The 17,807-nt window shown below is 34.4% G+C and overlaps 1 protein-coding gene across 3 annotated transcripts in view; it reads right to left on the bottom strand.

The window, feature by feature from the left end:
* The window catches only part of RAB18 (RAB18, member RAS oncogene family), a 61,190-nt gene that overhangs the window by 13,913 nt on the left and 29,470 nt on the right, over positions 1–17,807 (bottom strand). For 2 of the 3 annotated variants that reach the window (XM_019731536.2, XM_074324757.1), the window contains exon 7: positions 16,895–17,047. In XM_019731536.2, coding sequence (XP_019587095.1) covers positions 16,895–17,047 — 153 coding nt within the window. Of the gene's footprint in view, positions 1–11,549; positions 17,048–17,807 lie in introns of those variants that run through there. The other variant, XM_019731537.2, reaches the window with a different exon arrangement.

Consider the following 17,807-nt stretch of genomic DNA (forward strand, 5'->3'; position numbering starts at 1 on the left):
CACATTTATGATTCTTATGGTTTCCTAACTGGCCTTATCATTATTAAGCAGTCCTCTTTATCTTTTTTATTTATATTCTTTGTTTTGAAGTCTACTTTTTTATTTAATATAGATCACTTGCTTCTTTACCTCAGCATTTAATGGCATATGGTTTACGTTCAACAAATATAAAGATTGTTAATTTATCCAGTCTGATTACCACTGCTTTTTAATTAGTGCTTAGTTTCTTTATTTTGAAAGTAATTTTCAGTATGATTAGGTTTGGGTCTATTACATTGTGAATTGTTTTCTGGTTTTGCATCTTGTTGTTGTTTTTCTCTTCCTCCTTTTAGGTTAATCTGATATTTTGAATATTCTATTTTAATTCCTCTGTTGCCTTCTTAGTTCTACCTATTTGTACTATTGATTTCAATTTTATGAGATACAAAGAGTTATGGAGATGAATGGTGGTGGTTGCACAACATTATAAATGTACTAAATACCACCGAACTGTAACTTAAAAATACTTAAGATGGTAAATTTTGTTATATGTCTTTCATCACAATCAAAAAAATTAAAAAAGAGAAGAGATGCTCAACTTTTCTTATAATCAAATAAAAAAACAAAAAGCTAGAGATAAAAAACACTATAATAGAAATTAATAATGACTCTGATGTGCTCATTAGTAGAATGGATATGGCTGACAAAATAATCACTAGGTTTCAGGATATGTCAACAGAATCTTCCTAAATACAAGAGCAAAGAGAAAAAAGATTGAAAAAAAAAAAGAAACAATATTCAAGAACTGTGGAACAAACACAAAAGTTATAACATACACATAATGGAACTACTAGAAGGCAAAGAGAGGAAGGTACAGAAGAAATATTTGAAACAATAATAACTGAGAATATCCCCCAAATTAAAGTAAAACACCAAACCACAAGACCAGGAAGCTCAGAAAACACAAAGCAGGATTAATGCAAACAAAACAAAACAAAAAACCTACACCTATCATTTTTGCATTTTCAAACTGCAAAAAAATCAAAGATACAATCTTGAAAGGTGCCAGAATAAAAATAAACTTACCTGTAAAGGAGCAAAGATAAGAATTACATCAAACTTCTCCTCAGCAACAATACAAGCAAGAAGAGAGGGAAATAAAAATTTTTAAATGTTGAGAGAAGAAGAAAAAAAACAATCCTTAAGTCTGTTTCCTGTGAAAGTATCCTTTAAAAGTGAAGGAGAAACAGACTTTCCCAGACAAACAAAAATTGAGGGAATTTGTTGCAAGTAAACCTGCCATGCAAGAAATGTTAAAAGAAGTTCTTTAGACAGAAGGAAAACAATATAGGTCTAAAACTCAGACGGAAATGAAGAAAGAGCACTGGAGAATGAATTAAGATAAAATAAAAGCTTTTGTTATTCTTTTCTTTCAACAATGCATTTGATTATGTATGCTTTTGTGTATGATTATGTATTGCTTATATATAAGTGCAATGAATCACATCAGTGATAGAAAGCACGAAGGGGAAGAATTAGGAATATTTTGTTTTTATAAGGAACTTGTACCACCTATTAAGCAGTATAGTGTTATTCAAAAGTGGACTTGGATTAGTAGTAATTGTGTATTGCAAAATCTAGGGCAACCACTAAAAAAAGTTTAAAAAGAAGTATAATTGATAAGCTAAGAAAGACAATGGAATCATGTAAAATGCTTAATTAAACCCACAAAAGAAAGAAAAAGAGTGGAAGACAAAAAAAAAAAAAAAAAAAGAAAGAACAAGGGCAACAAATAGAAAATAGTAGCAAATATAGTAGATATTAATCAAACTATATCAATAACCACTTTGAACATCAATGATCTAAATGTCCCAATTAATAAACAGAGATTGTCATAGCGGATAAAAAATAAGACCCAACTATAAGTTGCCTTCAAGTAACCCTCTTTAAAGACACATATAGATTGAAAGTGAAGGAATGGAGAAATACAAACCATGTTAATGCTAATCAAAAGCAAGAGTAGGTATATTAATTTCATACAGAGCAGACATCAGAGCAAGGAGAATTATCATGGATAAACAGGGGCATTAGATAATGATAAAGGGATGAATTCTCTAAGACATAACAACTCCAATGTGCATGCATCAAAATGCATAAGGCAAAAACTGATAGAACTGCAAGGAGAAATAGATGAATCTATCCACGATTATAGTTTGAGATTTCAATATCCCTGTGTCAGATATGGACAGACCCAGTGGGCAGAAAATCAGGAAGGACATAGTTGAACTCAACAGCACCATCAAACAACTGGATATAATTGATATCTATAGACAACTTCATCCAACAACAGCAGAACATATATTCTTCTCAAATTTACCTACATTCACCAAAATACATTCCAGGCCATAAAACATATCATAACGAATTTGAAAGAACAGAAATCATGCATGTTCTCAGACAACACTGGAATTAAACTAGACATCAATAATAGAAAAAATAGCTGGTGTGGGATGATGATAGTGGGGGTTGTGCAGATGTGGGGTAGGGGTTATATGTGAACTCTGTTCTTTTTCCTCAATCTTCCTAATCTTGAACCTTCCAATCTTGCAATCTTGAACCTAATGCTGCTACAAAAAATGAAGTCTATTAAAAAAGTAAAAGATGATATAGGAACATTTGTGACAATATGGATGGACCTTGAGAGTATAATGCTAAATGAAATAAGTCAGACAGAAAAAGCAGAGAACCATATGATTTCACTGATATGTGGTATATAAACCAAAAACAACAAAAGAACAAGACAAACAAATGAGAAACAAAAACTCATAGACAAAAACAATAGTTTAGTGGTTACCAGACGGTAAGGGGGGAGGAGGGTGGGAGATGAGGGTAAGGGGCAACAAATATATGGTGATGGAAGAACTGACTCTGGGTGGTGAACACACAATGGGATTTATAGATGATGTAATACAGAATTGTACACCTGAAATCTATGTAATTTTACTAACAATTGTCACCCCAATAAACTTAAAAAAAAAAAAAAAGCACTGTCAGTAACCACAAGATTGCCATGGGGTTATTAAAGTTAATTTGGGGAATATAATCAATAATGTTGTAAAGATTTTGTAGGGTATCCAATGGACACTTGTCTTGTTAGGGAGACCACCTCAGGGAAGATGTAGATGCCTGATCACTGCACTGTACACCTGAAGCTGAAGAATAATGAATGTCAACTACAGTGTGTATATATATATATACACACATACATACACATATATATGTGTATATATATATATATATATATATATATATATATATATATAAACTTGTATATATGTATATATATACATGTATATATATACATACATATATATGTATGCATATGTATGTGTGTGTATATATATATATGTTATTTATATAGTTACAAAAAGCGGAGTACAGCATTAGGAATAGAGCAGTGGAAATGTAATGGCTGTGTGCGATGTCAGAGGGATAGCGGATGTGGGGAGGGAGGGTTGACAGTGTGAGGGATATAAATGATAAATGTCTATTACATTGTTTTGTGCATCTGAAACTAATAAAAAAAGAAGTTAAATAAATTCAGTCCCATTTGTAAAAAAAATTATTAAAAATGTAAATAAAAACAGGATCAGTATTAAAAAAAAAGTAAGGGAAATAAATCAATATAGAAGCAAAAATTAAACACATAGAACATTACCAAAAAAATGAACATGTTATCGAAAAAATATTTTTAAAGTGGGACGTATGATCAAGAACATTAGCTGAAAAGACTTTCTGAACCTTCTAAAAATGACTCTAACATTATAAACATATATTTATATCAAGCATGTCTGTCATTACTCAGTCCAGAAATAGTGTCATTTAAGCAAAATAAGCAGAGAAAGAGAGGCAGTGCCAGATTCTGATGAAGAATACAATGACAGGATTGTCTTATAATTTGAAACATTTGGAGAAGAAAACCTATTAGAATTAAATGTATTCAATATACTGGAGTCAAAATCATCGAACAATTTAGTTTTAAAACTTTGGTGGAAAATGAAGTGCAATTTTAAATCTTTTAACTGAGTGTTTCCAGAAAACAGTTCTCTCCTCAAAAAGGAAGCCTAATATAATCTCATCTTTAAGCTCTAACATGATTTTAAAGCAAAAATATAAAAGTAAATAAATCACTTTAAAGCCTTAAATTAACCCAGTTGTACAAAATATCGGTTGCATCCTTATTATATCTGTAATGGCTCTATTCAATCCCCTGAAACTTCTCTTTAAAAAGATAAAGGCATATCATAGGAAGGAAGAAATCCTGTCCTGTAAAATGCAAGTTCACTTATGCTTCCATTGTCTCCACAGTCAGCCAAGTGAATCTCAGTGGATGCTCAAGTCTGTTGACTTCAGCATAAGTAGGCCCTTTCAGAACAAAAAGACTTGAGTCTAATAAAAAATGTGACCCCTGACTGAACTTGGCCAGTAAAAAAAGACAAAGAAGAGAAAGAGAGAGAGGTGGAGAGGGAGAAAGATAGACAGACAGAAAGAGAAGAAAGGTGGGACACACACAAAATCACATCCTGTAAAAATTCTCAGTTGGACCGGTTCTAAGGCTTTGAACACCACTTTCACTGTAGGATTTCTCAGATAACTGAAGAGCTGCTGCCACCTCATGGAGAAATGAAAGATCTTGTTTAGAAGTATTGATTGTTCAATCACATTTATATCCTGCCTTTTCTTTTATTGGACTATGAAAATTACAAACATTTCTAATAGAAAATGCTCATTCTTTTTGATATACAATTTTACCTTAAAAATAACTAAAATTCCATTTTTGATGACCATAGTATTATACAGCACATGCATATGAAAGGAATAAAATACAGAACCTCACTTTACTATTACGTGGATTTAGATATACTATCACTCAAATTGTCCCCCAAACCCGACTGTGCAGAGAAATAGTCTGACATGACAGGCGACAATTCTGCCCTGAACATACACTTTACAAATCTAATAAGGAAATTTCAAAATCTGGAGAATAGCAAGGTTGAAGTTGGTCTTGATGCTCCATGTCCAGCTTCCCTGTAACATCCTGACTGAAAAAAATAAAAAATCTGGTATTTTTTGTATTGCTGTCTTTCCAGTTTCAGGTCTCATCTCAAGCCATGTAATCCCAGCAATTGAAATGGGGAAACTCAAGGCCCTTTCAGAATAGAACAAATTCTCTTCCAAGGAACATTCTTATCTTAATGGCAGAAAACAACCTTTTTCTGCAGAATATTCTATAATGTGAATTTTGATCCAGAAAAAAATAACCACAATGTCTAAATGTAATTTTTTATGGTCTGTCTCATCCCACTAGGATATAAATTCCATGCAAGTTGGGAATTTATCTGCCTAGTTCTAGATTGTAGACAATTACAAATATTTCTGTGAATGAGAAAATTAACATTGGCTTACATAGTGACTATTTTTTTTCACTAGCAACTGTATCTTCATTGCATTTCCATGTTTATGAAAACATCTGATGCCATATGGAGGGAAATTTCCCTACACATCCACAAAATAAGATTGGTTTTCTTTTCAATTTAAATCAAAGAGGATCTAAAATTCAAAAAAGTTTTAGAAATTACTGAATTTATTTCAATCTGTTTTCAAATACTAATCTAGGAACCATAATACTTATCGAGTCAAGACCCAATCTTTTTTTTGTTTGTTTGGTTTTAGGAGCACAAAACAATAGACATTTATCATTTATATCCCCCACAGTGTCAACCCCCCTCCACACAGCCACTATCCCTCTGACATCGAACACAGCCATTACACCGTCTCTATTCCTAATGCTGTACTCCGCTTCTTGTAACTATATACATACATACATACATACATATATATATATATATATATATATCCACACACACACATATATATGTACACATGTATATATATACACATATATATAAACTTGTAGTTGACATTCATTATTGTTCAGCTTCAGCTTCAGGTGTACAGCGCAGTGATCAGGCATCTACATCATCCCTGAGGTGGTCTCCCTAACAAGACAAGTGTCCATCGGATACCCTACCAAATCTTTACATTATTGATTACATTCCCCAAATTAACTTTTCTAACCCTGTGGCCATCTTGTGGTTACCCACAGTGATTTCTAATCCCCTCATCTTGTCCCTTATCCCCATACCCACCCCCACCTAGCATCCCTCAGTTTTTCCTCTGTCTCTGAAACTGTTTGATTAGTTCATTTATTCTTTTCTTTAGCTTCCACATGTGAGATCATATGGTATTTGTCTTTCTCTGACTTATTTCACTTAACATAATGTTCTCTAGGTCCATCCATGTTGTTGCAAATGGTAAGATTTCTTTCTTCTTTATGGCTGCATAATACTCCATTGTAGAAATGTGCCAGAGTTTCTTAATCCAGTCATCTACCGATGGGCATTTCAGTTGTTTCCATGTCTTGGCTATTGTGTATAGTGCTGCAATAAACATAGGGGTGCATAAATGTTTTTGAATTAGAGTTTTGGATTTCTCCGGATACCTAGGAGTGTAATTGCTGGATCATAAGGTAGTTCCATTTTCAGATTTTTGAGATACCTCCGTACTGTTTTCCATAGTGGCTGCACCAATCTGCAATCCCACCAACAGTGCACAAGGGTTCCCTTTTCTCCACATCCTCGCCAGCACTTGTTGTTTGTTGATTTATAGATAGCCATTTTGACTGGGGTGACGTGGTATCTCATTGTGGTTTTTATTTGCATTTCTCTGATGGTTAGTGAGGTTGAGCATTTTTTCATGTCAAGACCCATTCTTGAAAAAGCTTTTTTCCCTCAGCTTTAGTGAGGTATAATGGACAAATAAAATTGTAAGATATTTGAAGTGTACATTGTATACACATACATTGTCAAAGGATTGTTCCCATCCAGAATGACACAACTAAGGTGTAATTTATACAGATGATATTTATCACTGGAGATTGAAATGGAATTTCCAATAGTTGCATGTTTATCATTTGGAACTAAGTGAATTTTGGTATTTCCATATCCTTCCCTTTAAATGCTTCAACCAGGTTCTCTTCTCCATCAAATTTGTGTTTAAAAGTAAGCTTTTCACAATTTTGTTCACCTTCTTTTGATCCCATTCCCACCCTGTACTGTTTTTGGGCTCATGCTTAAACAGACCTTAATACAGTTTGAAAACAAATCTGAATTCCTATATTTTGCATATTGTTTAAATCTTTCCAAAGTTGGGAGAGAAAATCTAAAGATAAGTCTGCTTTTATCACCAAGACTGGTTTATACAGAAATGGAGTAAATCTCCAAAAATAAATTTTACACACACACACACACAACTTCAATGGGTGTTCATCATGTTATTCTTTATAACATATCTACATTATCTATATTCTTTTAAAAAGATGAAAAAATTTTAATGAAGTAACAATACATGGCTGCAATATTGTCAAATTAAGCAAAATTCAAGGCCCAAACTAATTAAAGACAAAAAGGGAGTATTGTGTAATAAAAGACACAATCATAAAGAATATATACATCGTGTTCCTGTATAGACTAAATAACATAAAGCTAAAACTTCTAGACCTATAAGAACTTGATAAACATGTATCGCAATAAAACCAATAATACAACTATTTCAGAATTTGACAGCTCATGTGGACAAAATAACAATGTTATAGAAAATGTGAACGATACATGTTTTAACAGATGCATCTGTATAATTTTATTTTCTATAAATATGTATATATTAAATTTCTTATATCCATGAAGTATTTAAAAAAATCAATCACAACCCCAACTGTTTTTTATTATCTGTGTGATCTTGGGAAACTTTCTTAATCTTTCTGAACTTCTATTTCGTTCTCTGTAAAATAAAAAGTGTCACACCTACTCACTGTATTCTTGTGAAGGTTTAATCATTTTATTTTCTAGTTCTCTTAGAAACATCTTTAGTACATGTGCCTTTATACAGTGTATTCTATGCAGCGTGGTGTACACGCATTTGAAGATTTACAGTGTATTCTATACAGCATGGTGTACACGCATTTGAAGATTTAATGATTAATACGAGTGAAAGCTAAGCACAGGACCTGGCACCTCTGAGACAGTAAATTACAGTATTTTGTCTTCCTGTAATTATATTTCTTCTTGGTTTCCGTCTTCGCTGACTTGAGTACAAGTAGTTTTTTAGTCCATCTTCATATTCGTATCACAGCTCTCTCCTACTTAGAAAAAATTCAGATGCTCCAAACTGGCAACCCCAACATACCACAACATAGCATGCCAGACGAATTGCTCTTGCCCTTGGCTGACCTGAGCTATCCAAACGCAAATGTAAAACAAGTAATGATAAATATGAACAAACCAACCAGAAAAAAAAAAAAAAATCAAATTCTTGGCCACCATGAAAACCTTAATGAATTCCAAAAAGTACAGATTTTATACTCCACATTCTCTAACCATAATTGAATTGTAAACCAGAAGTTTACAACACGAAATAATAACATAAAGGGGAAAAAAGAAAACAAAACAAAGTCCTCACAATATAAAATTAAGACACACTCTTCAAAATACTTTCTACTTAAAGGCATAATTGAAACATAATAAAAAGAGCACTTGACATCAAAATATCTTAACACAGCTAAACTGTATGCAGTAGAAAATAGTCTAAATGCTTCCATTACTAAAAAAAAAAATAAAAGAGAATGACAATAAACTAAGTATGCAACTAAAGAACATTTTTAAAAATTATAATAAATCAAAAGAAAGTCATAGAGAATTAAGAATCAAGGTTGATGACCCAGCTCCCACAACTCCTTGACACATCCGTCTACACACACAACCTGAACAAATTATGTATAGCCGTATCACTACTCAGTAATCAAACGAAAGAACTGTTGATACACACAACAATTTGGAAGCATCACAGTATATGATTCCATTTATGTAACATTCTTGAAAGGACAAAATTATATACATGGAGAACAAACTGGTTGCTGGGGTTTAAGAAAGGTGGATGAAAGGGGGAGGCATGACTATAAATGGACAGAACAAGACAGATCTTTGTGGTGATGGAAGTGTTCTGTATCTTGAGTATGGTGGAGGTTACACTAATCTGCATGTGATAAAAGGATAGAAATACACTCGCACACATGCATTGGACCAATGTCGATCTCCTGGTTTTAATTCATACTATAGCTTTGTAGGATGTAACCATGGGGTGAAGGGTACATGGCTGTATTATCTTTGCAACTTCTTGCAAACGTATAATTATTCCAAAATAAAAGGTATTAAAAAGGAATACAAATTTTAAAGTAGAAGTAAAAAAATCTTGTTCTTTCAAAATACAAACAGATTAAACCCCCAACAAGTCCGACCAAGAGAGAAAATGAAAATGTAGTTAGGAATAAGAAATAAGGTATAACCCCCAACTACAGAAGACATTAAGACACTTGATATATTCAATGGCAGTAAATTTGAAATTTTAGAGTAAACTGTTCTAGAATGGGGCACTTTTCTAGGTAAGGCTTCCATGGATGGCTACACAGTTTGTGCTCATTGAATCCATTACCATTAAAACTCCCTCTCATAAGACACAATGGAATCCTAGAGGTCTGGGGTGGGAGGCTACAATTGTACGTATGAACTGTTTTTTTCTAGGTGTAGAAGACAGATTTCAATTTACAAGACCCAGTCTATGTCTTCGTGTAGTTTATAAATGCAAAAGTCACAAACACATGAGTAGTTAAATACAGTAAAATATTTTTTAAAATACAACTCAGACAAGTAAGATATATTTCAAGAATGTAAGGATGATTTTGCAACAGAAAATCTTCAACATAATTCATTATTTTAAACCAAGCAAACAACGAAACCATTTGCTTATGTCAATAGGTGGCAAAAAAAAAAGAAAAAATTGAAAAAAATTCAGCTACCATTCCAAGTAAGATTGAAATAAAATATTAAAAGAATTAAGCTAAATATTCTAAAATAGTAAAGACTATTTCTTGAAATAAAAGAAAAAAAGCAAATCAAACATTAAAAAGCAAAATACTGTCATCAAATCAGGATCAGACAAAATTATTTTTACTCACAGATATTATTTTGAACTTAGAAAGTAAGAACCACTAAGAGAGATTAGTGTTAATATCAAATTTGGTAAAATACTGTTTATAAGACTATATAAACTAATTTTTCTCCATTACAGAGAAAAATAAGAAATGGAAATGAAAAAAAACCTTAATACACTATAGTAAAAATGATAAAATGTCTAGGAACGCATTAACAAATATAGCTAGAGGGTGTATATGAAAGAGATCCTAATATTTTATTGAAGGACATAAAACAACTGAATAAATGGAAACACATGCCATGTCTCCGGATTGGAAGACTTTTTAAAATGTCACTTTATAAATTAATATATACATTTAATGCAGCTCCTGTCAGAATTCCAAAGGACTTTATTATGTAAATGGATAAAATGATTGCCAAAATGTGAAAAAAAAGAACCCAGTAAGAACTTGAATTACAGTATATATATATATATATATATATATATATATATATATATATATATATATATATATAAAACCAAAATGGTTATGATTTTGGCAGGACTTCATTGGTGAAACAGACTAGAATCTAGAAATAATTCAACTGTATACCTATTGATTGAAGAAACATCCATGATCCATTTACAATACATGTACATATACAATCCAAATACATAATTTGTTCCTTATTAGGGTAATTAAAAAAGAAAAAAAAATGTTGTTTGTGTGTGAGAGAGATGATGGGGGGCAGAACTGAGAATAGGACTTAACGTTACTATTGGAAATGTACACGTATACAAAACAACATTAACTAAAAGGCACTTAAGCAAACTTTATACATAATCAGAAACATTACTGGTTCCTAAATATGAAACAAAAAGCTAGCAACAAACAGTAAAATTTAAAGCCCCATAACTCAACAGAAGTTGACTACCCTTTTTCCCCCCTCCAACCTGATAGATGTTTCCATTTTGGGCGGGGGGGGGAGGAGGAGGGAATCAGAGATTCCTGGGTAAATCCATGTTCTTTTTGGCCCCAAGTCTTAGCCAATAGATTGACTTAGCCAAGCCATTTCTATTCTCTTCTCTCAACATTCATAGATAAAACCAAGGGTGAAGTCTACAGTTGATTTATCTCGGAATAGCTTGGGTCAGAACTAGTAAAATGTCTTCTGAAAACTGACGAAATGCTTTTACCCCATATCCAACGAGGGAAAATACATGAAAGACAAAAAACTTCCTAAGTATGACTGTTAAACAACAAACAAAGAAACAAAAACTCATAGACAGACAACAGTTTAGTGGTTACCAGAGGGTAAGGAGGTGGGGGGTGGGAGATGAGGATAAGGAGGATCAAATATATGGTGATGGAAGGAGAACTGACTCTGGGTGAACACAGAATGCAATTGTGGCGATCCAGCCACCACGAGTCGATCAGTACCTGAAAGAGGGAGTGGGAATGACAAAAGACACACAAATGATGATGCGATCGATCGGACTCCAGTGATGCTGAAGCACCGAGTTTATTTCCCTTCACCAATTTATACAGTTTGTGTACGTGCAGTTTAACAATCACAAAAATGCATTACCTCATTAACAGTAAATCTTTAACTTTTTTCACAGAAACTACAAAATCACTGAAACTCCCAAAGATGATTATCCCATGACAGAATCTACCAATTATCCTGATTGCCATCAGTCTTCTGTGTCCTGGAACTGACCATTCCCACCTCATACCTCAGCAGCTTGTAAGCACCCTCCAGGTGTGAGCAAAGACAATGCCTCAGGAGCAAAAACCGGTTAAACATTAACCGAGCCATTCCATTAAGGCTTAAGGTCAGCTGTAACCTTGGCTCCCCACATGCAATATATAGATGATGTATTATAAAAACGTACACTTGAAACCTGTAGAATTTTACTAACCAATGTCACCCCAATAAACTTAATAAATAAAAAAAGAACCCAAGGGCCTCCCGCGGGTCCTCTGGTCCACGTCTGCATCCGGGTACCGAGCCTCCCCCAGTGGGCAGGTGCCGAGGAAGCAGTGACCCAGAGAGAGGCGGGAGCGTACTGCTGCCAATGTCCCACCAACCACTTAACTGCCTCACTGAAAAGGGGGACAGCCCCAATGAAACCACAGGAAATGGGCCCCCCAAACTGGCTCACCCAAACCTGGACACATTCACCCCAGAGGAGCTGCTGCGGCAAATGAAGAAGCTCTTGGAGAACCATCAGCTGAAAGAAGCCATTCAAGCTGAATGCCCAAGCTCTGAGAGGACGATTTGAGGAGCTTTCAGCCTGGACAGAGAAACAGAAAGAACACCTTTTTTTTGAGATCCAGAGCAAAGAAGCCAAAGAACGACTAACAATTTTGAGTCATGAAAATGAAAAATTGAAGGAAGAACTTGGGAAACTAAAAGGGAAAACAGAAAGGTCATTCCAGGACCCCCCTGGGGACCCCAAAGCAGTAGCAGAACAGGAAATGGAACAGCTAAAGATCCAGGTGGCACGCCTTCAAGCTGAAATGGCAGATCTGCTGGGCATTGTGTCTGAATTACAACTCAAGCTGAACTTAAAAGGCCACTCTGAAGACTTCTTTGTTGAAATTAGGATGGCTGAACAAGCAGCATCTCAAGAAAACATAGACCCGTTCAATGACCATGATGACGCTTCCACAAGTAACATGGAGGTCAGAATTCACGTCTGGAATCTGAACTCTCCAAAGTGAAAACTTCTCGAGATTCTTCGAAAATAGAATGGGAAGAGTGTAACCGCCTCTACCTAGAGGAATTAAAACTTAGAACATCATTGGAAAACAAACTAAACAAGACTAATGACAGGCTGGCAGAGATGAGAACCCAGCTTCTCATGAAGGCACCACGAAACACTTTACTCAGCACCGCTCCTAGGCCAGTCCTGCAGCTCCCCTGTGTTGGAAGGCTAAATGATTGGTTCTGACCTCAGGAAATCTCGCTCCAAGAGAACAGTTGGTGATTCCTACATCAACCCCACAGACTTCTAATAATGGCACGTTGACCAACTTGATGAAGGAGCAGCAGGAGTTGGTGGAAAGCATAACTAGAAATGTAGAAGAAGCTGATGCTGAACTTGAATCTGAATACCGTTAACTTTGCTCTAATATCTAGTGATGATCTAGTTTTGAATGCATCACAAGAATATATATCATTTTTGAGTAAGAACTATATGATCTGAAATATAAATAGTACAACTTTACTGGGCTGTTTACATAGCATTTTCCTTCTTTCCCATTAAACATATGGCATGTGAAAATCCTTATTGAAGGAAAATATTTTCGTTTCATATGTGTATATGAAAATCTATGTAGTATTCAAACTGTGTTTCTTGGTGTCTAACTAGCTTTGCAGCAGATTTTGTGGATGAAAACAAGCAGTGTTAAGTTTTACATACTCATGCTGCCCAAATACCAGCTGTTTATGCAACACCCAAACAACCAAGTTGTCATTAATACTGCAGTGGTGTAAACTGATAGCTTTTTTTGAAATTTCCGGTATTTATCACTGTGTATGAACCTAAAGAGTTTGACAGACATCATTTTGATATCTGCTGTTCTGGCTACGGTCAATGTTTGGATGTATTACAATAGTTATAGTGCCATATATCTGGTTCTATTAATATATAATTTTAAACACTGATTCATAAAGCTGTCCTCTTAGAGAAATAAAATTTGTCTAAGGCTTTTCAAAAATAAAAGGAACAAAGGGACAGAAGCATAATTTTTGAATACTGAGAAGACTTACCATCTAGAGAAGACTTACAAACTAGAGGATGTTTCCAGTTCGCGTGAAAATCAGTTAGAAAAAATATACACTAAACTGTCTTTTAAGATATTATGGAGATGAGGTAGATCTGTACCATCCCACAGGTAGAGTATAGAGTGATATAAGGATGCTATTAAAGCTATAGGGCCAGTCCCACACTTTGTACAGAATCACATATATTAAGTATGCAAATAATGAATCAAAATTAAATCCAATTCCACTGCACTCAATGAGAAAGTCAACACCAAGTGTGAATTTGTAGATGGCAATTAAGTACTTGAAATGAAAATACCCCCCGATTTCGATTTTGAACCAAAGACTGTTCTAGGTTTATTTTATTTTCTCAAGTCCAATTACAAATAGGAAGTTAAGGTGCTGTAAGTCCAACTTTGTACTATTCTAAGTCAGAGATTTTCATTCTACCCTGAGAAGGTAAAAGAACCAAGAGACAAGCTACCTTAATTTTTAGGACAAATGACTCACACAGTTGATTTACATCAATGGGATTTACTCTATAACCAAAAAATCTGAACTACTTCTACTATTCATAAAAAAGAGAGACTAAGAAACAGGGAAACTTTCTCACCCCTGCTGCGTGAAAACAGAGCTAGTAACTAGCCACAGCGAAGACAGCAGTGGTTAAGAGCATGGACTCAGAAGTGAAGACGCCTTGACTGGAATCCAGCTCCATCACTGATTAGCTATGTGATCTTTGGGAAGTTACCTAACATGTTTTATTATTCTCATCTTTAAAATGGGCATAATAGGAGTGCCAACCAATCTGTTAAGGCTGCTGTGAAGTTCCATGATAATCCAGCACTTAGAACAGCACCTCTCACCAAGGAAGCTTTCAATAAATACTATTTGTCTTAATATAAATTGAATAGTTATTTATTTGTTTAGGTCTGTACCAGTACTCCTAAAACTCAAACCACTATGCCCTAATTTGGTCTAATGTGCACCATCTACAGAAGGTACTTTATAAAATGACTTCAAATGATTGGAAAAGAAAAATTAACAAAATCCTCAGTTATTTAAGTGGCAAACTTTGGATAGTACAACTACTTCACTTAGAAAACCTCCACTATGAAACAAATAAGCTTGCAACAAAATAGTAAAGTGAAAACCATAGAATATAATAGAACTTGAATAACCCTATTTAACACTACATAACTATAACAGATGTTCCTCAGCTGATGAAAATAATAGGGAAATGTATAATACTTCCTGAACAAATGCATCTAGGGAAAGCAGGCTATATTTATTCAAAAACTATAAAAGATTGTGATATAAATCAAACAAAATTAATTTTTAAAAGTTAAATGACTCATATGTATCCAAATTCTGACCAAATCAAGACAACAAATGAATGCACAGATAGGTTATTAAATAGCCCAAGGAGCAAAAAGCAATAAACAGAAATGTCTTGTTAATACAGACACTACATAAATATGCAAATCTACAGTTTTAACATAATACAAACTAATCGTAAATACAAGTGTTGGCTACCTTTCTCCAACACTAAAGTACTAAATGTTTTATACTTGGTAAAAACATACATACTATATAAAACTTTACTCACATGTGATGTAGTCCAACAAGTGTGAACCAAGCGCGAAGATGGACATTTCAGAAAGAATACAATTTGAAGTAAATCCATTATCACATGTATTGCAAAGGTAACTCACAAAAATGTTTATCATTTGCAACTGTATACAGAGAACAAACTGCCCAGAAATATCAGGGGTATTATAGTGTCCTGCCTGAAGGGAACATTACTCATTTGGGGGTTTAAATAGCAGAGATCAATGTAAATTAAATAACATGTGAGTGAAAAAAATATACAGTGTACAACAGCAAGAGGTTAGCAAAATGAATACTGTGGAAAAGATGTATTAGTCTGTACCGGTTGGTTTTGATAAACTATTGACTACTTGTTACAGTAAATAACCAAGACTTTCATTGCAATAGTATTCTCACACACACATAAAAATCTGGAAGCAATAAATATGCCTTTCTCAAATTGTCATTTAGTGTTTGTTTTTTTCCCAACCCTCAAAACACAGATACAGGTTTCTGAATATCAAGAAGCCATTTATGGAAGTCATAAGATACAGATATTCATAAACATTACACAGGCTACAGTTGAGGTACTAGACAAACACTACCAATGTTTACGGAAAAAGCTGTTGGTTTTAAAAGTGGCAAGTTCTAACATGAGCCACATCAATCCATTATTCATGTCCTCCCGCAACCAAAATGGGGGAAAACCTTATTGCCATTCTGCTGAACACCACATAACTAAAAATGCTGCACAAAGGGTCATGAATCCACGTAAATGTCACAGAATTAAAACTCCAATTAAGCAACTGAGCTACTCATTGAAGTAAATTAAAAGTAAGACCAAACTTCTATAACGTATTAATGCTATTTTAGAAGCATCATCAGAACAAAGAGATTCAATTATAAATTGGTCTGGACTACACACTGTAAAGAGAATTTTAATTAGTAGTAAAAGAATCTGTCAGCAAACATCCTAGAAAAGCTGTGGAATCATGCTCTTTGTTATTCCTGAAGAAATTTGCCAGGTTTGAGAATACCCAGTGGTTCTAGGAGTTCTACATACCAATTAATTCACTAATTGATAGGAGTATTTAAGAGAAAAGAAGACCAAAAGTAGACCTTGTTATCAACATATACTAGATAGGTGGATATTTTTTAATCACATGATAAATGTAAAATCACAAAATCAAATGTTTTTATAAACATACACCTATGGTATGTTACATAAAAAACTGTAGACTGCAAACTGTGCATGCTTACCATAACATTTCACCTGGGAAAGCCAATGAGTGGGATTTCTTGCAAATATTTACTGTCATGATACAAAACAAATATGTGCAAACTGCAAGGTCCCTAAAATAGCAGTTAGTATACAGTAGGATGAGTTTATATACAGAAAGATGTCACTATCTGATGAAATATGCAAGAGATGGTGTTTCCCAGAGTTTATAACACAGAACAATAACCTCCACAGGCTCCTCCATGGCCTTCTTCCCTGTGTGACAGTTTCACTCCTTTATTCTGGTTCTCACTTTCCCATAGTCCAGGTGTCTGAATGATCTTTTCCACAAGTTCCTCAAAGGCACACTGTACACCATCACAGGTTTTTGCACTTGCCTCTAAAATTCAAGGAAAAATGTCATTGTATATTCTTTTCTGGTCTACTCCTATGTCTTTCTGGGAAATTATTATGGCATAACTATCAGATGACAGTATATAAAGAGCCAAGTCAACAATCCCCCCCCCATAGGTTTAATATGTGAATTTCCCCCAACTCTCAAAATTGAGCTTTGTAAATTCTATCCATACGAATAGTGGTATGTAAGCCCAAGAATTGTGATAGAACTGTAAATTGTAAAGTCCTTCTCAAATATTTTGCCCAAGTTCTTGACTTAATTTTTCAATTAGTTCTAAAACTAGCCCCCGAAGCAGGTATTATTCCTATTTTAGAACAAGGAAATTGAGCTACAGTTAATCTGGTGGTTCTATGCCTGCAACCAAGCAGCTATACAGGTGGTTGGATAAATGATATACAACCATGGACACTGCTCCCATTTTAAATTTATGCTCATGAAACTCATGTGGACACTTCATCCTGCTCCCCAATCCTACAGTTTCCTAGTGATTACCTTTTTCACTACCTAAGATGACTGTTTTATTCCTTCATCTTCAATCTCCTCTACTTCGTCTGATGATCGAGTGTTATGTTAAGAGAAACAGAAGCAATTTGGCAAGAACTACTGACGATCCCACTAATAGATTTACCAACCCACCTGCAGACGTAGCCTCTTGCTTTACCTTAACTCATGTTACAATGGATGAATTCTCCCTGCTATCTCAGGCCATCCCTTTTTCTAGGGCATGGGATCCCACCCCTTC

Source organism: Rhinolophus sinicus, linkage group LG02, assembly GCF_036562045.2.
Source record: "Rhinolophus sinicus isolate RSC01 linkage group LG02, ASM3656204v1, whole genome shotgun sequence".
Classification (NCBI taxonomy): domain Eukaryota; kingdom Metazoa; phylum Chordata; class Mammalia; order Chiroptera; family Rhinolophidae; genus Rhinolophus; species Rhinolophus sinicus.